Source organism: Ipomoea triloba, chromosome 5 (genome assembly GCF_003576645.1).
Source record: "Ipomoea triloba cultivar NCNSP0323 chromosome 5, ASM357664v1".
NCBI classification, from domain to species: Eukaryota; Viridiplantae; Streptophyta; class Magnoliopsida; order Solanales; family Convolvulaceae; genus Ipomoea; species Ipomoea triloba.
This window is the reverse complement of record NC_044920.1, coordinates 15376727-15399213: the sequence shown is the minus strand read 5'-3', so window position 1 is coordinate 15399213 and position 22487 is coordinate 15376727. Positions and strand designations below refer to the sequence as shown.

Genomic DNA, 22487 nt, shown 5'->3' with positions numbered 1-22487 from the left:
GAAGGTGGAAGACACATCCCCACCTCAAGGTGGAAGGCATATACATGCCGGAAGGTGGAAGACACATCCCCACCTCAAGGTGGAAGGCATATACATGCCGGAAGGTGGAAGACACATCCCCACCTCAAGGTGGAAGGCATATACCCTGACAACCTAGGTTGCACAAGTACCACCAAAACAAACCACCAACCAACAAGAGGGAAGTGGTCACAGTTTCAAAACAAGGAAAATAGACTACCCACAGTTATGCACAATGAGTCATTCAAGCAAAGTTCAACAAAAATTTTATTTTCAAGGCCAAAACAGAACCCCCCCCCCCCCCAACACTAAAACCTGGACATCGTCCTCGATGGACAAACAGTTAAGCACAATAGAGGACATTTAAAGAATAAAATCAATAATGAAGCACAAAGTCAAAACTAATAGAGAGAGAAATTAAAAGAATTAGGAAACCGAACCTTGAAGTCTTGATGCAATGAAGAAAAATGGAAGAAAAACTTTACAACCTGAGGAAGACAACAATGGTGCACACAAGGAAGTGAGCTTGTCAGGAATAAGTTTAGACGATCCGCAAATCCCATTAGCCAGTGAAAGACACGTATACCCACCACAATGTGGAAGAAATATATACCCAGTAGGCAGTGGAAGACACATCCCCACCTCAAGGTGGAAGACATATACCCAATGGAAGGTGGAAGACACATCCCCACTTCAAGGTGGAAGGCGTATACATGCCGGAAGGTGGAAGACACATCCCCACCTCAAGGTAGAAGACATATACCCGCCGGAAGGTGGAAGACATATAGCCATTGGTCAGTATGAGAGAAAGTATACCCATTAGTCAGTGGAACGTATACCCACCACAGTGTGGAAGAAATTATACCCACTAGGCAGTGGAAGACACATCCCCACCTCAAGGTGAAAGACATATACCTACTAGAAGGTAGACGACATATACCCATTAGCTAGTATGGAAGAAACGTATACCCACTAGGTTGTGGAAGACACATTCCTACCTCAAGGTGGAAGATATATACCCATTAGCCAGTATGTGAGAAACATATACCTATTAGCTAGTGGAAGGCACGTATACCCACCACAGTGTGGAAGAAACATATACCCACTAGGCAATGGAAGACACATCCCCACCTCAAGGTGGAAGACATATACCCACCGGAAGGTGGACGACATATACCAATTAGCCGGTATGGAAGAAACGTATACTCACTAGGCAGTGAAAGACTCATATTCCCACCATGAGGTAGAAGATTCGCATTCCCTCCATGAGGTGGAAGACTCGTATTACCGCTATGAGGCGGAAAGCTCATCTTCTCACCACTAAGTGGAAGACTTGTACACCCACCACTAGGTGGACTACTCGTATTCCCACCGCTAAGTGGAGGATGGGACACAAAAGTGAAAACTTAAGGCATTTAAGAAAAAACAACAAAAAAATAAGAGAAGAATCAGTCGATATATACCGACTACCTCCTAGGCAGTCAGTCAACTGCTCCGAAAAAGATAAAAATAAAAAAATAAATAATAGATAATAAATAAATAAATAATAACAAATAATGAATCTTTTTAATGAAAATCTTTGAAATCTTATTTGCATGTCGGCTCAGTTGAAGACGATTAAACAGTAGCCCTTAGCATACTTTCCAGAGACTTCAAATCCCCGAAATCTCAAGAAAGTAGGGGAATGGATGATAAATAATATATTAGGTCTGGGTCTCATGGACCAACCCAAGAGTGTAACCGGATAAAAAAGGCCCAAAAGGGAGACCAAGTACGGAACTACCGAAAGGTTCGATAAGGATTGAACTTAGGATGATGCAGTTCAGGATTCTTAATCCTTGTAAGATTTTGATAAATAATGATGAAGGTACAAGGGGACTGTCGGTGGTGAGTAGAGAGACATAGAAAATGTGTATAGAGACAGTTGGCAATATAAGAGGAAAAAAAAAAACGACACACATATAAAGTAAAACCAAATTTTTTAAGTGATGAGGCAAAAATATATTTGCCTATCGAAAAAGATACAGAGATGACTAAAAATGTCCAAAATATGATAGTTTATAATTTTAAATGAAAAAAAGAATAATCAGAAACTAAACATGGAATTACAACAAAAATTAAGATACCGCCCCTAAAATGAATTCTTTTTGTATTTTTGGTGTTTTCCACAAACCAAATGTTTGGTAAGAGAATAATAAAAAATAATAATAATAATAATAATTAAAAGTTGATTAAATAATAATTTTGTAGAACTAAAAAAAAAAAATTTTGTATCTCCTTTTTACGGTGTATTTTTTTTTTTGGAAAGTATAAAAAATCAAACATAGTATGGTTTATAGTAGGGGGTAAACAAATCAAATATTTTTAATTCGATTCGTAATTCGAATTCAAATACGTCGATTCGAATTCGAATTATTCGAATACGAATCCGAATTCGAATACATATTTCGAATAGAATTTTATTCGAATTCGAATACGAATCAGAATATATTTGATTCGACTATATTCAAATATATTCGAATATATATATATATATATATTAAAAAATTAGTATATTAATAGAATATTAGTATAATAGTATATTAATACAAAATTTTATGCTATTTAAATTTAAATTTTTATTACATTTTATCTTAATTTTTTAGAGAACTTATAAAAAAAATTAAGTTAAGGCATTTCGAATTGGAATATTCGAGTCGAATCAATATATTCGAATAAGGTAGCCGAATCCAATACGAATAAAATTTTATATTCGAATATTTATCGAATACGAATACGAATAATTCTTAAAATAATCGAATTCGAATCAAATGGTAAAATATTTGACTCGATTCGATTTGTTTAGCCCTCCTCTATGACATTTCTTTATGCAATTATTTTGGGTTTTTGGCTCTGAAGGAAAAATTCGATAAAAAAAAACTGAAAAGCCATAGGAGTCTGAGAAAGCGAATACTGCTGAAGCAGGAGGACTGGAGGCGGAGGCCGGAGGGTACCGAAATGGGGAGGACGATAGAGTGGGCGGCGACACCAAACCACCTTGGCGGCGTTCCAAGAAAGATGGTAATCGCCGCCGTGGGCTGCTTTGCCAAGGCCGTGGCCAATCTGATCAACACCACAACTGTCCACAACGCCGACACCCTTCTCCGCCTTGTCGGCTCTCGGCCTCCCGGCATCCCTCTCATCACCGTCAGCAATCACATGTCCACGTCAGTCACTCAGTCTTCAATTTCTCATTATTTTCTTCACCGGTTTTCACATATAAATCTTCGGGTTTCCCCAAGTTCTTTTTTTTGAACGACTTTTAGGTACTAGGTTTTGATTTTGGGGCTAATTATTTTGTTCTGATACAAGGGTTGTGATTTTTCTTTTGCATTTTCAGTTTGGATGATCCTGTAATGTGGGGATTCAAAGGTTTTCCGACTTGTGATGCAAAACTGGCGAGATGGGTATTGGCAGCAGAGGATATATGCTTTAAAAACTCGGTGCTGTCATATTTTTTCCGCCTTGGTGTGTGATGGTTTGTTAGTTTTGCTGTTCTTCTCTCGCCTCCTTGCATTTTCCAAATTTGAATGTGCATTTCTCATCATTCATCAGGTTAGACTGGAGTTCTCCGTCACAATTGTAGTAGTAATACTTGTTAGATATAAATGTAGTCTAAGGATTAACTAAATATAAAGTCTATGAGGTCTAACCTCGTAGTAGTGAAAGCATCTCCAGCCATAGCTATGTCCTCTCAGTTGTGTTGGCTCTTGAACGGTATACCTGTAGAGTAACATTAGCTGTTTTGTCCCATAGTTGATCCAGAACCTTAGATTATGTATTGGGATTATTCTAAGCAGAATGTATATCCTATATCCCATAACTTCTAGTTATTCAGTCAAACCAAACTACTTAATAAGTGTAGTTAACTTACACCACATAATTAAGGTCTTAATATATAATATTAATATACGGGAAAACCCAACATTATTGACTAATAAGCTAAGAAGCTCAGAAAATGTTGAGAAAACAAGAAGCAGCAGACTTCACTGGCTAAATAAGTTTTGAATGGATGCTTAAATTGAAAACTCTAACTGCCTAACCATCTCCAGGGATGCTAAACAGTTTTAGGAAGAATACAGTGAAATACCAAGATAAAAGTTTATATGTCTTGGGCTTGCCCCTTATCATTAACTCAACTTATGCTTGAAGTGTGCTCACGGGATTAGTGTGGGTTGATATCTAGAATCAGACTTCATGTGAACTGTTGCAAGTATATATATGGCACTGCATTAGTGCATTTTTCAAATGGATTTGATTCAAGTGTCATTCATGTAGAAGTGGGAAGTTTTTGCATTTACTCATCACAAGTGCAAAGCAGTTGAATTTTAATGATGTTGGTTTTGCTGGGGTTATAATAATCTTCATTGTTACTTTACCTCTTTTACTTTCTGGTGAATAAGGAAAGATGCACCTTCTTTTATTCCAACAATGTTAACTGTAGGAAAATGCATACCTATTAGAAGAGGAGGTGGAATCTATCAAGAGCATATGAATGAAGCTCTTGACCGATTGAGTGATGGAGCCTGGGTACTCTCCTTCTTCCCCTGTAATTTGATTTTTGCACTTTGTAAAATGTGTTTCTTTATATTCTGGAATCATGGAACTTTCATGTGTACTGATTAAATGACTCTGAATGTTGATTTGGTGAATATCCTCTGTCATGTGTCCTAGCTTGATGATTCCCTAGTAATTCCTGCATTGCCCCCCCCCCCCCCCCCCCCCCCCCCCCCCCCCCCCCCCCCCCCGAAAAGAGGAGGAAAGAGAGTAAGTGGAAGTCTGATATGTTCTTTATTATTAGAATTGATTTATTCCTGGCTTTGTTCTTTTGGTTTTAGGTAATTCGTTTCCTTATTCTAGATTAGTTTAGTTAGTTTCTATATTAGCTTATTAGTCTCAATAAGTTTCCTTTGTAAACTTTAGGAAAGTGTAACGCTCTTCTATATAAAGAGAGGTTTGCATTGCTAATTAATCAAGCCAGAAGTTATACGAAACAAGGAGAAGGAAACTCCATAAAATCCTCTTTTATCTCTCTTCTGTTTTTCTGATTCCAGCGCTTCTCAAACCATAGGCAAACCAGTACCGACCTCCACATCTTTCCCTCGCCCCTTGACACGTGCCTTTGCCCGGGAACATAACAAAGTCAGTAAAACCAAAGCATTACTAGTCTTTAATGTTTCACAGATATTTCTTACTTTTGTCAAGTTTATGCATTTGTTTACTCTTCTCTGGTATTTTGCTCTTTTCAGGTTTCATTATTCTGTCACTGTCCCCTTTAGTAATCCTCTTAGTGTCATATCCATTCTAACGTTTCATTATGCTCCACTATGTTATTTAATTAGTCTTTAATGTGTGGCCAATTTAACTTAATAACCTATCTTGGTGAAAAAGCATTAATTTGGTCTTATCTTACAAAGGTAATGAAGTGATCCATGCTGAAATTAGGCATGGGCTTACTCATTTTCAACTTGGTTTCCTTTGTTTAGTTGTTATTATTATTTGTATTGAAAATAACTGCATATATAATGTAAGAATTTTGTGAACATATGCTATTAAATTGGATATTTCATTCTGGAGAAATGATGGATTAACTATGATTTAAAACTTTTTTTCAAATGAGTAGTTGCATACATTCCCAGAAGGAAAGGTATGTCAAGAAGATGCACCCATAAGACGACTAAAGTGGGGAACTGCCAGTCTCATTGCCCGTGCGCCTGTAACTCCAATAGTTCTGCCAATTATCCATCATGGCTTTGAAAAGGTAGCATCTGAATTTCACCTTATAGTGGTTCTTGTGATAATAAAATAATGCATGTGAATCCTCACTTCTCATCTCCTCTCTTCGCACATTCATTTTTGCTGCATTAATTGAGAAAGAATATGATTTTATTTTAGCTTTTATCCTGGTCTAAATGTTGTGACTAGAAGCATCAAGTGATACGGTATTTTCCAATTTTTTGAAGTACTCTACAAATGCATTAGACTGGTTAGAAACCTGGTCATAGTTTTTCAGTACTTGGAAACAACTTGTTGAATAAGACTTCACAGGTTGAATTTATTAAATATTTCTGGTCTTTTTGAGCCTTTCTTTTCCCTGATTTAAGCTTGATTACACATTAATGGGCTTTTAGAATTTTGAGTCTTAATTATTCCAGAAGACAAGAAACAAATTTCCCGAGTTGGAACCTAGAACTGGGGGATATAAGTACCCATATTTGAGACTTGAATATTTTGAGATCAAAAGTGGAAATTTAGACTCCTTCAAGAAGTCTGCAAGAGGTATAAATAGGTAGAACATAATATTAGGATCTGAATTTCTTATAGGTACAATTAAAATAAGAAGACAAAATGGTTTAAGACCAGGGAAGCTAGTTTGGCAAAGAGGAGGTAAAGCTAAAAGCATAAAGGTCAGCCCGGGAGGCCCTATCTATGTCTGATCATATGGACTGTTTTTCAGTCCCCTTTCCCTTTCTTGTTCATGAACTGTAGCTTGACTCCTCTTAATCTAAGTTCTTCGTTTTCCTCAAAATTAAAGGGTTTGCACTGGGTTACGATTATCTTAGGCTACGATTATCTTTCTTGTTCATGAACTGTAGCTTGACTCCTCTTTGAGGGAAACCCACAGCCACTATCCAAGGGTTTGCACTGGGTAAACTCCGCCTTTTGACCCTAGCAGGCAAAGGACCACAAAGAGCTAAACCAGCTTAGGTTGCCCATAGCTAATCGGCTCAAACCAAAAATGTTGGGATTCGAACTTGTGACTTGTGGCTACAAGTTTGTATCCATAGCCAGCTTGGCTAGGGTCACTCCCTCTGTGATTATTCTTGATAAAGCAAGTGCTGTGCCAGAAAGTTTTACATTACTTTTGCTTTGGATGGGGAGAGTGATCATTGTATGAACGCTCCAAGCAGCTATTCTTTCAAATAGCACTTGTAACAATTGTTGATATTTACAGATTGATTGCTAAGTTGTGCATGATTTCTTATCCAAATAATTATTTCCAGGTTATGCCTGAAAATCATATGTTTGGCAGAAGACCGCCTTTTCCATTGTGTAATAAGAAGATGAGTATAGTTGTGGGCAAGCCGATAGAATTTGACCTTCCTGTATTAAGGCAGATGGCGCTATCAATGTCCAAAGAGTCAACATTTTCAAGTGATGATCAGTGGCCCAAAACCGTTGAAGGTGGACTGGATGAAGCAGCACAAAAATATCTATACACAACGATATCAGATCAAATACGAACTGCAATGGAGAGATTAAGAAATCGCTGTAAAGTTCATATGAAGTTGGAGTGTAACTTGACATCTTCTGAGCAATCAAAATAGGTTATTAGGTGCATTTTTTTGAAACTTATTTTGCAGTGAGAGATAATTGTGAAAGTGAAGAGGCCATTTTCTTCCCAAGATGTTTAGGATGCAGGTATCATCATTTGAGTTTTATCTATACAGGTAGGACTATTGATGTGTTTTAGCTCGTATAATTACTGATTGCACTAAAGAAAAAGGATCGTCTTTGTAGCTCAGTTTAGGCAACTTCATAAATTTAGAGCTGTATTCATCCTTTAGTTTAGGCAACTTCATAAATTTAGAGCTGTATTCATCCTTTCTTTCCGGCAACTTCATAAATTTAGAGCTGTATTCATCCTTTCTTTCCTGGTAGGTAACTTGGCTTCTTGAATTCCTTTTTTCACCATCTCCCATTAAAATATAGTTTAGGCAACTTCATAAATTTAGAGCTGTATTCATCCTTTAGTTTAGGCAACTTCATAAATTTAGAGCTGTATTCATCCTTTCTTTCCGGCAACTTCATAAATTTAGAGCTGTATTCATCCTTTCTTTCCTGGTAGGTAACTTGGCTTCTTGAATTCCTTTTTTCACCATCTCCCATTAAAATATGCATGGTTTACGGGCGAATTAATTCCCAGGTAAAAAATAAGGTGAGATCTGAGCCGTTGATCTAATTTAGATAACTTGCTCAGAAGTATGGTGTAAAAAGAACACGAAAAAAGCAAAAAAAACGCTTCCCGGCAATTGGTTGTGAATGATCTCCAACCATTGTCGTTTTCTTCCTTATCTTCCTCTTGTGTTGCGAATTTAAACTTCTATTACAACACGTTTGGTTCACGGAATTAATTTTGAGGTAATAGGAATGATATTTCATAAGGAATGGAATATGCAAGAATAGAATAGGAATTGTATTCTATTGTTTGGTTCGCGAAAGGAATATAGACTTAATAGACTTTATGATTATATTACAATGTTTGGTTGGTTTAAGGAATAGAAATGAAATATGTTTTAAAAGATATAAATACCCTTATAAAATATGTAATAATAATAATAATAATAATAATAATAATAATAATAATAATATTCTAATTACATAGAGTTTATATCCACATTGTATAGCCTATGGGCTTGTTTGGCAATCAGCGGTTAGCGGCTATATATCAGAAAGTGGATTGTATTAGCGGTTTGTAAAAAAATGTTTGGTAAAAATTAACTCTTTAGGTTAGCGGTTAACATGTAAAATGACCTATAAAGACATTCATGTTATTATTAATATTAATAGTATTATTATGTAATAATAAAATAAAACTTATAATAATATTAATGACAATGATAAGAAAAAAGGAATAATAATAATAATAATAATAATAATAATAATAATAATAATAATAATACAAAAACAAAATTATATATAAATAATATTTTTTTTACATAAATGGGAGTTTTTGATCCCACATCGGTAACTCATGAAGAGGAGCTCATTTGAGCTCCTCTATATAAAAGAAGCATTGCTTCTCTTTTGAAATTAACAACAGGACGAGGAAGCCTTAAAGAGCCAAAATCTCCTTTGTTTAAGGAGCCTTAGTTGCTCTTAGTTACAAGTTTTTTTTTTAAATAATATAGAAGCGTTTTGGAAAAAGGAAGATTTTCCCCAAAACGTCATGGGGTAAAATTGGAAATAACAACATTAGGCTATTCCTGAGTTCTCAGGAATAGCCTATACCTAGGTAGCCTAATACCTAGGGGGCCTAGGAATGTCTATGCAAGGGGAATAGGTCTACCTAATACCTAGGGGGCCTAGGAATGTCTATGCAAGGGGAATAGGTCATTCCCAGGAACAATGTTCCTGGGACTAGAATATTTTACCAATTTTACCAAACAGCGAAATAGGCCTATTACTGGGAATGATATTCCATTCAAGGCCTAACCAAACATGCTATTAGCGTTATATTTTGGAAATGAAGATGTTAGATGTATTCTGGTGTATAGATTTTATTGGATAAAGTCCTGCACTTAACTGATACATCTTAAGTTTTGAAGTAATGTACCTTAAGTTTGGAACTGATGAATCTTAAGTTTAGGACCTATGCACTTTAAGTTTTAAATTGATACACCCTAAGTTTTTAACTTATGCGTATTCTAAGTTATGCACTAAATTACTATAATACTATAGCATTTTTTTTCATCATATATATATATATATATAGCGCTAAAGACTTGTGGTCAAGTGGCATGAAGTGATTCTAGAATTTAAACCTAGAGATCATGTGCGAAGGAGCATAAAATAAAACACTTTCTGGATTTGAGTTTGAATGAGCTGTTTCATATTTTGTTCCCTCACATGAACATCAGTAAATTAATCATTGCAGGTCGATGGAGCGCCCTATGAATGACTTGACTCCACTATCTAGTTAATCATAATTTTTTTTTACTATACTAAAGAATCTATACCACCAGTTTACCATTAACGTGGATGGAAGCGTCAAATACTTCACAAAGAGAGCAGGATTTGGTGGTATCCTTAGAGACGTGAATGGAGAATGGTTGGAAGGTTTCTCGAGCAAGACAGAATTGGGAGACGCAGCAGTCATTGAAGCAAAAGCCATTGTTGGGAGCATGAAGTGGGCTTGGGAGAAAGGAATCCGAGATGCGGAGATCCAATCAGACGCCAACACCGTCATCAAATGGATTCAAGACAAAACTATTCTTCGAGGTCCCATCCGGGAATTAATTGAGGAAGCAAATCGATGGATCGATAGGGATGGGAGGATCTCTATTAAAGGGATTTTTCGAGAGCAGAATCAGGTCGCGGATTTTCTGGCAACTTTGGGAGCTCAACAACAAGCCCAATGGGCAATGTTTACTACTAGTCCCCCCGAGTGTGAGAAGATCTACCTCTTAGACTTGACTCATGCCACGAGTGTTCGTAGAGTTAGGGAAAGTAACTAGTGTTTTTTCCCCGGGTTTTACCCGTCCATGTATGATAAAAAAAAAAAGAATCCATGATTAAATATTGTATGTTTCTTATGTCTTCGGTTTCAACTTCAAGAACAATTTCTGCATTTTGAGTTCGTTATACACAATATTTGATAATCATTTGCACAATAGGATCAAAGTTTTGCACTCTAGTTTAAAGTTATGCATCTCAAGGTTTAGGATTACACATCTCAAGGTTTAAAGTTTTACACTTTAAGGTTCAAAGTTATATAACTGAAGGTTCAAAGTTATGCACATGAAGTTTCAAAGTTATGCACTCCTAGAAGCAAAGTTATGCATCATAAGGTTTAAAATATTGACCATAATTTTATAGTTATGCACTTGATATAAACCTAAAACTTCCTTTAACTTTTTTTTTTAAAAAAAAATAAAAAATTGCACTCAATGCAGCGTCGTAGAATTTGCCAAGAAATGGATATTTGGATACAATTCAATTAATGAGTCACTAAATGAATATAATGAACTATGTGTATTCAAAAAGAAACTATACACTCAAAGAGACAAACATATGCACATGAAGAAGGAAAAAATATGCACTAGAAGAAGGAAAATAATGCACCCATCTTTTGAGAAACTAATAAAATAAATATGCACTCGAAGAGACAAACATATGCATTCGAAGAAGGAAAAATATGCACTCGAAGAAAGGAAAATGTGCTTAGACTCTTAGGCCTACAGCGTATGCATTATAAACTTGGTGTGTGTGCCAATGGTACATATGCATGTGTGTTTGTGGTGTGGTTAGCATCTAATGATGTGTTTGTGTACTAGTTAGGTATGTAAATTAACTTGAGCTTTTTTATCCTTATTTTCATTGCTGTTGGTGGTGGTGTATGATATTTATGTGTGCATTTGAATGTGAACATGTGCACAATGCAATTTTAGAGTGTGCATAGTGTAATGTATTAGCGTGGTGTGTGTGTGATTATAGTGCATATGTGTATTTGTTTGTACGTGGTGTTGTTTGCATCTAATGATGTGTTTTTGCATTAGTCAAGTATGTTAATTAATTGTGGTTTTTTTTAGACCTTGTTTTCCTTATCGATGGTGGTGGTGGTGGTGTATGATGTCTATGCATGCATTTCAACGTGAACGTGTGTAAATGTAATATAGGAGTGTGTATAGTGCAATGTATAAGTGTGATCTATGTGTAATATAGTACATATGTGTGTATTGTGCCGTGGGTTGCATCTAATGATGTGTTTGTGCACTATTTATGTATGTGAATCAACTAAGTTTTTATCCTTGATTTCCTTACTAGGGTGGTGGTGCATGAAGTGTGTGTGTATTTAGGTGGACGTGTGCGTAGTGCAATACTATAGGGTGCACAGTGCAATGCATAAATGTGGATAGTGAAATATAGAAGTGTTCACACTATTCCGACGATATTCTATGGTGCACACGATGTTGTGCATGAGTGCAGACAATTGCCTAAAGCACAACAAAACACCACTATAATCACAACACAACACCAACATCGTTGTTCTCCACTCCACATGTTTGTCTTGCTAAATTAAAGCATCAGACATTAATAAAGCAGTTAGATTTTTTATATTTAATATTAATAAAACTAATTTATTTTTTAAATTAAAGGATTTAATAATATAAAAAACCCTTATTTTTGTTGACTTACCTATTTCTACGGAAGTTTAGAATTTTGTTTCCACATATTTGCCTCTTAAATGATATTTATGGAGGATTTGAATTACTAATTAAACGTGTGAATTTATGGTGTAGACTTTTAATCAGAACCATTGATAATTTATTTTCTATGAATACGATTTATTCACAATTCTCATGTGAGGGGTATTTCCATGTGAGCATAACCCTATAAGCATAAACATGCCAACTATATTTCGGATATTCAAAATTTTACATAAATTGCCCCCCTCCCCCTCTCCCCCCTAATAGGAAGAAAGAGAAACATTATTGTCAGCCGAAGGAGAACAAACAAAGAAATAAAAATGGAGGAACAAAACATGGTTTTTGAACAGAAAAAAACGACAGGTAACCATATTTAGATCACTAATAATTCAGGAGAAAAACAATATATGTTAACAATATTTACAGACTAATAATTTAGGAATAACATTGATAGTTATCATATTTGTGAGAAGCATAAATTATAATTTTCCCTCGATCTAACACTTTCAGGTTAGATCGAATTTACCCATCTCGGATTTAGCTACCCATTTCTTGGTCAGTTTCAGATTTGGATCGGTCGAATTCTTCGGATGGGTCGGATTATGCACACTAGGTGTTACTGTTCCTCTTTTATATTAGAAGATGAGAAGAGGACAAAATTTTGATTTTTAACATCCACCCAAATAAATAGACTACCACTTTATCTAAATTATCCATAGTTCCTCACTTTCTGAGATGAAAATAGCAAAGCTGGAAAGTATCAATCTCCCCAGAAAGATGTGGCAATGATAATCCTGAATCTGCAACACCCTCCTCCCCTAATTTCTTGGGGAACTCCACACTCTTCCCAGAGCAAAAACAGAGTCATAGCTTTCACCACTCCTCAGAACTACGCCGCAAGGCTATCGGATCTCATCCACCTCAAAGGCTGGACTCCTCTCTGGTGCCCCACCGTCATTGTTGAACCAACCCCGCAAACTATTTCCTCTATCCGCTCCCATATTTCCCCAAACCCTAACCCCCTTCTTGAAGACTTCTCAGCCATTGCCTTCACTTCAAGAACAGGAATTTCTGCCTTTTCAGAAGCCCTGTCGAGCATAGGGACATACCCTTTGACCCCAACCGGAGAAATCTTGGTAATCTCAGCTCTGGGTAAGGATCTGGAGCTTCTCGATGAGTCTTTCATTTCAAGAATCTGCGAAAACCCGGAGAGAATCAGGGTGGTGGCTCCTCGGATTGCGACCCCGACAGGCCTAGTGGAGGCGCTGGGCGACGGAGAAGGGAAGAAGAAAGTCCTTTGCCCCGTCCCGTTGGTGGTCGGGCTGGAGGAGCCGCCGGTGGTGCCGGCGTTCCTCAAGGACTTGGCGAAGAAAGGGTGGGTTCCGGTGAGAGTTAACGCGTACGAGACGCGGTGGGGAGGGGCGGCGTGCGCGGCGGAGGTGGTGAGGAGGAGCGGAGAGGAGTGTGGGATTGATGCGATGGTGTTCTCGAGCACTGGAGAGGTGGAGGGGCTGCTGAAGAGCTTGAAAGAGTATGGGTTGGATTGGGAGACGGTAAGGAGGATGTACCCGGGGCTAGTGGTGGCCGCCCACGGTCCGGTCACGGCCTCCGGCGCCGAGAGGCTTGGAGTTGGGATTGATGTGGTGAGTTCCAGGTTTGATAGCTTTGATGGTGTTGTTCATGCTCTTGCTCATCAATGGGAATACTTAGATTCTTGACATTATTGTTAATATTAATATACCCATAAGATCAAGATCTCACAGTTTCTGGTATATTGCAGCGAGTGTAGTATATTATTCCCCATTTATTATATATTGAAGTGTGTTTGTATTGTAATGGAAACCAAGTAAATTGTTGCCACATTGCAGAAACACTACTTTTTCCCAACCTATGAATGATGATCTTTTGGGAAGTATGTGCTATGACCAACATGTAAGTATTCTAGCTCAACTGGTCACAGGGGTAAAATTTGTCACAAGAGATCAATGATTTGTTACAGTGTGGACGCTTTTTGTGCACAATAAGTAAAAGTCTAACATCTGATAATCAGCTTAGTTATCATGATCCATCCCTTCACAAACCGTCAGGCAAGGGTGTAACTTCTCAAAATGAGGGGCGCTTCTTGTGCACAATAAACAAAAGTCTAGTCTTTATTGATCAATTGAGTTATCATGATTCACCCTTCCATAAATTGTCAAGTTGGAGTGCAGGAGCACTTGGAGTAGGCGATTTCACCTCTTTGTTGCAATGAAAATAGAAAAAGAGTAAAGAGTAACATGTTGAGATATTTAATTTAATTAATAGGTTGAGGTAAGTATTAATTACCTAATTCAGTGTGTATATTTATGTTGTGCTACTGTAAGGAATCATTTTGACAGTATGTAGGACTAAGGAGCAGAATGTTTGCATACAACTTGTGTCCCAGGAAACTGACATTTCTGATTTCATCAAGCTCATGTCTTAATGATGAATTGCCCCTAGCACATCTAAAGACATTGGAGTGATTAGAGTAGCAGCAAAATTGCTCTAATTATACTACTCTTATCAAACCATGATCATGAGTCATGACCAAAGGACAACTTAGTAAGAGCATCTATTACTCAATTGAGTCAATTCCTTGAACACATGGTCCACTTTGACCTTACATAGTCTATTGCTTAACCTTCTAAACTCTTTTAAAATATTCTTCAAGTATCCCCATGGCATGTTATCCCATTTAGCCACTTAAGTATTTAACTATGTGTTTTGAGTCACTTTTAGTCAAAAATAAAATCTCACTATTTTGAATGTGATGATGTGGTGGTTGTGGTGGAGGAAGATTTATTCTTGCTAATCATAAGTAGACCTTAACCTCTTAGTATCACATCACGATCTCTACACGCCCATAATATGTTTTCAAGTTTTGCTCTCTACCTTAATCCCATAGGCTATAAATGTTGTTCTGATTGTCAAATGCCCCAAAACAAAACATTCCCTTTGTCTTCTTCTCCTCTCTCCCTCTTGCGAAGTCTTGATGCCCACTTGACCTTTGTTGGCCCCTTAGGCCGACAACCTCTTCTCCTTTTTGAATATCCTAATCCATATTGTTTTCTTTGCATGTTCTTCGTCAAGATGGCTTAGCTCTCGCACGTTCCCGGGAAGAAAAAGAAAGAAGTTTTTTTTTTTTTTTTTTTGCTGTCTTCCCTCCATGCGGGCTTATTGAGCTGCCTTCTCTACTTGCCGACTTAGAAGAGATGATCTTCCGCCACTTTTCCTACATATGGGCCTATACGCTTTTTTTTTTTTCTCTTTAGGTGCGTTGCATCTTTGGGTCACCTTCCATGCTTGTGGGTCCACAATAGATGATTTTTGACCATCTTCTTGTAGGCTCATTGGCATCAATCATTATTGTGTGGACCATGGTCCACACAACTGTGTGGACCATACTATTAAATAATGCACATTCAATATAAAAATAATGTACATTCAGTATAAAAATAATGTACATTATATTCAGGGGATGTATATTATTTATGTATTGAATGTACATTATTTTTATAGTATAAAAATAATGTACATTCAGTACAAAAATAATGTACATTTAGTACATTAAAAATGTACATTTGATTATGGTCCACATAGCTGTGTGGACCATAATTTGCCCATTGGCATGCCTTTCCTGCGTGTAGGCTTGTACAACTTTTTTTTTTATGATATTTTATTTTCTTGAGGTGAATTTGGCCTCCTTGCCTACTTGTTGGCACAACCATGAATGTGTATTTTTTTTAATCCTTAGGCTACCTACACATCCTACAAGCACAACAAAAAATATAGAAATATTTTTTCTTATCTTTTTGGGTTGCCTACCTGACTTGCAAGCCCACCCAGGTGTTATTGTTTGCTCATAGGCTAGATTAGTAGCTTTATTTCTTCTTCTTTTTTAGGGTGTGAAAGTCGTCAGTATTGTGCTCGTGTCGTTTATGGAATCGAAAATACCTAGACTTATCGACTATGAAATATTTGTTTTTTGCAGATGGAGGTGGTAACCGCACCATGTTGCATTCCTGAATGTGAAAGGTGGGGTAATCGTGATTTTTTGGATCACCAGTCGATGAATCTATTCCTTAAACAAGATCAGTTCCTCAATTTTTTTGTTCACTCTATTAGCCCACCCCTTGGTAAGGGCTATTCTGGTTTCGCTATGCGGTTGATAGCCTGTGGGCCTATATGGGATAAGGTTAATACTCTTGTCCATGTCTTCCTCATGAATAGGCTATCGTTCCGATGAGAACTGAATATTGTATTGATTCAATTGAACAATTACAATGATGAGGAATAGGAGATATATATACAAGGGGAGTCTCAGGTAGAGTAGGATAGCTAGTCCTAACGTGACTCAAACTCAGAGAGTCCTAATACTCCCCCTCAAGCACAGGGTAAACTACTAACCTGAAGCTTGTCCCTAAGAAAAGAAAATCTAGGACTAGGCAAAGCTTTTGTAAAGATATCAGCTAATTGATCTTTTGTGGAAATAAAGTTAACCTGAATATCTCCATTGGCAACCCTATCTCTAACAAAGTGGTAGTCAATCTCCACGTGCTTAGTTCTTGCATGAAAAATTGGATTCACACACATATAAGTAGCACCAAGATTGTCACACCATAATTTGGGAGTAAGGATGCCATCAATTTTGATCTCACGCAGCAAGGACATGATCCATATGACCTCAGCACAAACATCAGCCAAGGCTTTATACTCAGCTTCCGTGGATGATCTTGCAACTGTCTTCTGTTTCTTGCACACCCAAGAGATAAGATTGGTGCCAAGAAACACTGCATACCCACTAGTAGATTTACGGTCCTCAGGACAACCAGCCCAGTCAGAATCAGAGAAAGCATGAAGCTCTCTAGAATTTGACTGAGTTACACGCAAGCCGAATGAGAGGGTGCCTTTGACATACCTGAGCACTCGTTTTAGCTGTTCCCAGTGAGACAATGTTGGAGCATGCATATGTTGACACAATTGATTGACCGCAAAGGATAAGTCTGGCCGTGTAATTGTGAGATACTGGAGAGCACCAGCCAAACTCCTGTATTTCGTTGGATCTTCATATGAATTTGAATTAAGCAATGGAGTTTTCGATGTAGAAATAGGAGTGGCGAGAGGTTTACAATCAGTCATTCCAGCCCGTTTCAAGATGTCTGACATGTACCGCTGCTGAGAAAGAATAACACCATTGCTAGTTTTGACTAGCTCAATTCCAAGAAAGAAACCAGGTTCACCAAGATCTCTAATTTTGAAAGCATTAAATAGTTTAGAGAGTAAATCAGACACTAGTAGCTCATCAGTCCCCATTACCAAAATGTCATCAACATATACTAAAAGATACACATATGCAGAACCACGAGAGTAATAGAATAATGACACATCAGTCTTTGAAGCTATAAACCCAACAGAGAGTAAAAAAGTATGCAGCCGATTAAACCAAGCTCGTGGAGCTTGCTTTAAGCCATATAAGGAACGCCTCAACAGACAAACGTGATCAGGCAATTGAGCATCACCATACCCGGGTGGTTGACGCATATAAATAGTCTCAGCCAAATCACCATTCAAAAATGCATTGTGTGCGTCAAGCTGCCTAACCACCCAACCTGAGGAAATAGCCAAACTCAAAAGCAATCTGACTGTAGTGGGTTTCACAACCGGACTAAAGGTGTCAAAAAAGTCCTGACCAGGAACTTGATTAAACCCTTTCGCCACAAGTCTCGCCTTATGCCTCTCTATTGAACCATCAGCTTTACGTTTAGTACGAAAAACCCACTTACACCCAATCACATTCATACCTGGGCGAGGAGGAACTAGAACCCAAGTCTGATTGTGCAAAAGTGCATTGAACTCCAGATCCATTGCCTCTCGCCATTCAGAAAATTTAACTGCCTGAGTGTAGCAAGTGGGCTCGGTAGGACAGGCCTGAGCAGAGAGAGCCAAAAGTGGAGCCACAGACCGACTCCTCGTAGCCATTGCATGGGAGCGAACAGTCGGACGTGTGGACTTGCCACGGGGTCGTCCTCTTTGACGAGTAGGAGCAGTAGTGGTGGTGACAGGAGAATCAACCTGAGCAGAATCAGCAAGAGAAGATGGCAATACCTGTAAAACCGATTCAGCCCACGGCTTCTGCACAGAGGGAGGAGATGGCACAGCAACCCTACTAACAAAGGGAAACACATTCTCGTCAAAGTGTACATGTCTGCAGATATAAATCTTACTAGTCGTTAAGTCCATGCATCTGTACCCCCTAAAAGACTCAGGATAACCTAAGAAGACACAAGGAGATGACCGATACGACATTTTGTGACGATTATAAGGACGCAAGTGAGGATAACAAAGACAACCAAACACACGAAGAAAAGAGTATGAGGGAGAAGATTTATGTAACAATAAATGAGGACTGGAATTCTGCAAAACACTAGATGGCATTCTATTAATCAAGTAAACAGCAGTTTCAAAAGCAAAGTCCCAAAAACGAGATGGAACAGACGCACGAGCCATAAGAGTAAGACCAGTTTCGACAATATGCCTGTGCTTCCTCTCAACACGACCATTCTGTTCATGAGTGTAGGCACAGGATTGTCTATGATTAATCCCTAACTGAAGAAGAACAGTATGTAACTTTTTGTATTCAGCTCCTAAGTCTGACTGAATAGCCTTAATTTTGCGATTAAATGACCGTTCAACTAAGGCACGAAACGTGTCAAAAATGGCATACAAGTCAGACTTCAATTTCATAGGATAATACCACGTGTAACGAGAATGGTCATCAACAAAAAGAACAAAATAACGATAACCAGAAGAAGACAAAATAGGAGCTGGTCCCCAAATATCAGTATAAATCAAATCAAGAATATTCGAACTAACAGAGTCTACACGTGGCAAAGGGAAACGAGCAGATTTGCCCAATTGACACGCAGAACACAAAGAAGAAGTACAACGATTATTGCAACTAGAACCACTAACAGAACAAAAAGGAAGAATACGATCTAAGACTCGTTGATGAGGATGTCCCAAACGATCATGCCATACGGAAGAGGAAGCACGGGACGAGATAAACGCACGGGGACTGTTTTTCGGAATGGGCAGCGTGTAGAGACCACCGCAACTATTGCCGCGAAGAAGAATTGCCTTGGTTGCTATATCCTTCACAACAAAAAAGGATGGATGAAACTCAAAAAAGACTTTATTATCTTTTGCAAAGCGTTGCATAGATAAAAGAGAGGAAGACAAACCAGGAACATGTAAAATATCAGACATCCTAAATACTTTAGACGGGGTAGAAAAAGAAGCATGACTAGTATGACTAATAAGCAAACCTGTACCATCACCAACTCGAAGAGCATCACCACCAGTGTACTCTTTAGATGTAGAGAGCGCATCAATATCAGGGGTCGCATGATTTGTCGCCCCAGTGTCTGGAATCCAAAGATGCGAGTCAGACACAAGATTCGGCGCATCCTCAGCATATGTTAAATGAGCTTGGAGTCCACGGGCAATTAAAGAAAAACAGGCTGGTGCAAGATGGCCATAATTGCCACATAATTGGCATTGAGGCTGCCAATTACCACCACGTCGCCCACGTGACCTGCCACCGCCATGCGAGCCACGTCCACGCTGCACACCACCGCCCTGCTGCTGCTGCTGGTCAGCGAAAACAGCACCGCCACGTGACTGATTCCCACCGCGGCGATTCGATCCGCCACGCCAAGATTGCGACCAACCTCCACTACCATGCTGGCCAACAAAAGCCGCAGCTGCAGGGGCTGGAACACTGCCATAGCTATCACCGGTAGCGAACTCATGCGAGCCAAGGAGATCGGCGAGTTCGGGAAGACGCACCGGCTGACCTCGAACATTCAAAGAGGCTATGACAGAGTGATATTCTGGACGTAAACCTCTGAAAATATACATATTCTGATCCTCCAAAGGAACCGCACGACCAGCAAGAGCTAGATCTTCCACCATAACTTGCGCACGAGCAATGTAGTCGACGGCGGAGGCATCACCTTGGCATATTGTTTGCAGCTGTCCAAGAATATGCATAATCCGAGCTTGACTGGAAGAAGCGAGAGCCTGCTCAAGCGCCAACCAAAGATCACGCGACGTAGTGCAACCAATTGCGAGGTACATAACTTCCGACGAAAGTGAAGAGATTAACATGCTAAGGACCGCCTGATCTTGGCGCACCCATGGAGCATGCAGCGGGTTGGGTAGAGCAGCAGCAGCGGAGGAGCCTTCAGAAACGGGAAGAAAACGATTAGGACAAGAGTTCGTGCCATCAACGAAACCCATGAGCTCGTGCCCACGAAGAAACGGAATAACTTGCGTCCTCCAAAACAAGAAATTCTTGTTCGTTAGCTTAATGCTAACATAGTGATGCGCAGCAGACAGAGAAGCGGCTGCTGAAGAAACCGCAGAAGAAATAGCTGCATCAGAAACGGTCCGTTCGGAAGAATTAACAGAGCCGTCAGCCATTGGAAAATAAACCTAGGCTAGCTGATACCAGATGAGAACTGAATATTGTATTGATTCAATTGAACAATTACAATGATGAGGAATAGGAGATATATATACAAAGGGAGTCTCAGGTAGAGTAGGATAGCTAGTCCTAACGTGACTCAAACTCAGAGAGTCCTAATAGTTCCCTCTCGGGGATTTCCTCGTTTTATTCAAATCGAGTCCATCATAAACTGGGTAACAATATACAAAATAAGGAGGATGGGGAGGGGGTAGGAAAATAAAAATAATATTGATCGGCGCATTAAGCCCAAAAGAGTACAAATAATGGCCCAAGAAATAAATAATAAATCCCAAGTAATGACCTAGGACTAATATTAGTCTCAATAAGATTCAAACCTAGGTTAACCGAATGAAAGTGCATATAAGACACCACCAAACAAGGTGTGTTGTAGTGAATCAAGTGGGGAGGCTTGAGGTCCCTTCTATAGCGTGTTAACTTCCTTTATTTTCTTCTGCAAAGTGTGTGGCCTTTGTTACTACCTTCCTCCTAGCCAATAAGTATGGCTTACTGTCTTTAATAAACCAAGAAATGCTAAATACCTTATGCTCTAATGACGTTATTGTGACTTTTTATATGGAAGGTCTCAAGCACGGGGGTTTAGGTGGAACTAGGTGTAACTATATATATTGCAGGTCGACTCCTTGGGTTGTACCTCCTTTCTTTTTTGCTCCATTAAGAAATGAAGAGCTACTGGGTGTTGCTTGTGTAGCTATACTACAAGTTACGAGTTTGACTCCTTGGGTGATATTTGCTTTTCTTTTCGCTCCACCTTCACACCCACGACGCTTACCTACCTCCCTTCATATCCAATATACTTGGGGTCTAGGTCCTAGGGCTCCATAACTATCGTTTATGAATATCTTTAAAGCATGAATTGAAGAATAAGATTGTGAAATTACCAAATATATTTCAAAATAAAAGTCAATTGAACAAAAATGGTAACAAACGAAAAAATGTCACAATGTCCACAAATCATGAAATTAAATATAGTCAAATTAAAAGTTATGAAATAAATATGACAATAGAACAATACATAATAATCATAAAACTACAATGATCGTTGATGGTCCATACAAGCGCAAATTTTACTATGGACCGCGGTCCACAATGCATGGTAGTCCATGCATTAAAATGGAGTCGTTTTGATTAATGAAAAGAAATGACACCTGTTCCGCACCGTTCCACAAAAAGTAACTCTGTGTGTATAATATATTTTGTTTCATTTTATATACACTGTAGTTTCCTTTCAACACAACTACAATTTCTTTTCGATATAACTACAATTTCATTCAACATTATACACTCAAGTATGTTAAACTGTTATTCAGTTTCATTTTATATACACTATAGTTTCATTACAACACAACTACAGGTATCATTTCGATATAACTACAGTTTCATTGGACAATATACACTCAAATATGTGAAACTGTTATTCAGTTTCATTTTATATACACTGCAGTTTTCTTTCAATACAACTACAATTTTTCTTCCACAAAAAAAAACTGCAATTTCTTTTCTTTTCGATATAACTATAGTTTCATTCAACATTATACACTCAAATATGTGAAACTGTTATTTAGTTTCATTTTATATACACTACAGTTTCCTTTCAACACAACTACAATATCATTTTGATATTACTACAGTTTCATTGGACAATATACACTCGAATGTGTGAAACTGTTATTCAGTTTCATTTTAATTATATACACTGCAGTTTCTTTTCAACACAACTACAGTTTCATTTTGATATAATTAAAAATAATTGTGAGGCAGTATTATTTAAGATGAACTGTAATTTCATTTACAGAGCTCCGTTAATATGTGACGGCAGCGGGTCCTTTTATTTACTTAAAAAAAAATCAGTGCCCTTTGATTAAAGAGACCCAACACACGATCAGGTAACCCATTGCTCTATTACACGAGCCCAATAACGCAGTCTTAGT

The 22487-nt window shown here is 38.2% G+C and overlaps 2 protein-coding genes across 2 annotated transcripts; both read left to right on the top strand.

Annotated features, from left to right (window-relative positions):
* Positions 1 to 2935: 2935 nt before the first annotated feature.
* Positions 2936 to 7622, top strand: LOC116019069 (N-acylphosphatidylethanolamine synthase). The gene is made up of 5 exons (XM_031259151.1): positions 2936 to 3224; positions 3398 to 3525; positions 4502 to 4587; positions 5681 to 5818; positions 7062 to 7622. The coding sequence occupies exons 1-5, from the start codon at positions 3016 to 3018 to the stop codon at positions 7383 to 7385; spliced, it is 885 nt and encodes a 294-aa protein (XP_031115011.1). The 5' UTR covers positions 2936 to 3015; the 3' UTR covers positions 7386 to 7622.
* Positions 7623 to 12772: 5150 nt separating this feature from the next.
* LOC116020300 lies at positions 12773 to 13705 on the top strand. The gene has a single exon (XM_031260784.1). It carries the CDS (start codon positions 12773 to 12775, stop codon positions 13703 to 13705), a length of 933 nt encoding a protein of 310 aa, XP_031116644.1.
* The last annotated feature ends 8782 nt before the right edge of the window (positions 13706 to 22487 follow it).

Coding starts and splice junctions, on each gene's coding strand:
- LOC116019069 (XM_031259151.1), top strand. CDS start 3,016: ATGGGGAGGACGATAGAGTGGGCGGCGACACCAAACCACCTTGGCGGC. Junction 3,225..3,397: donor GTCAGCAATCACATGTCCAC/GTCAGTCACTCA, acceptor TTGCATTTTCAG/TTTGGATGATCCTGTAATGT. Junction 5,819..7,061: donor TCCATCATGGCTTTGAAAAG/GTAGCATCTGAA, acceptor AATTATTTCCAG/GTTATGCCTGAAAATCATAT.
- LOC116020300 (XM_031260784.1), top strand. CDS start 12,773: ATGATAATCCTGAATCTGCAACACCCTCCTCCCCTAATTTCTTGGGGA.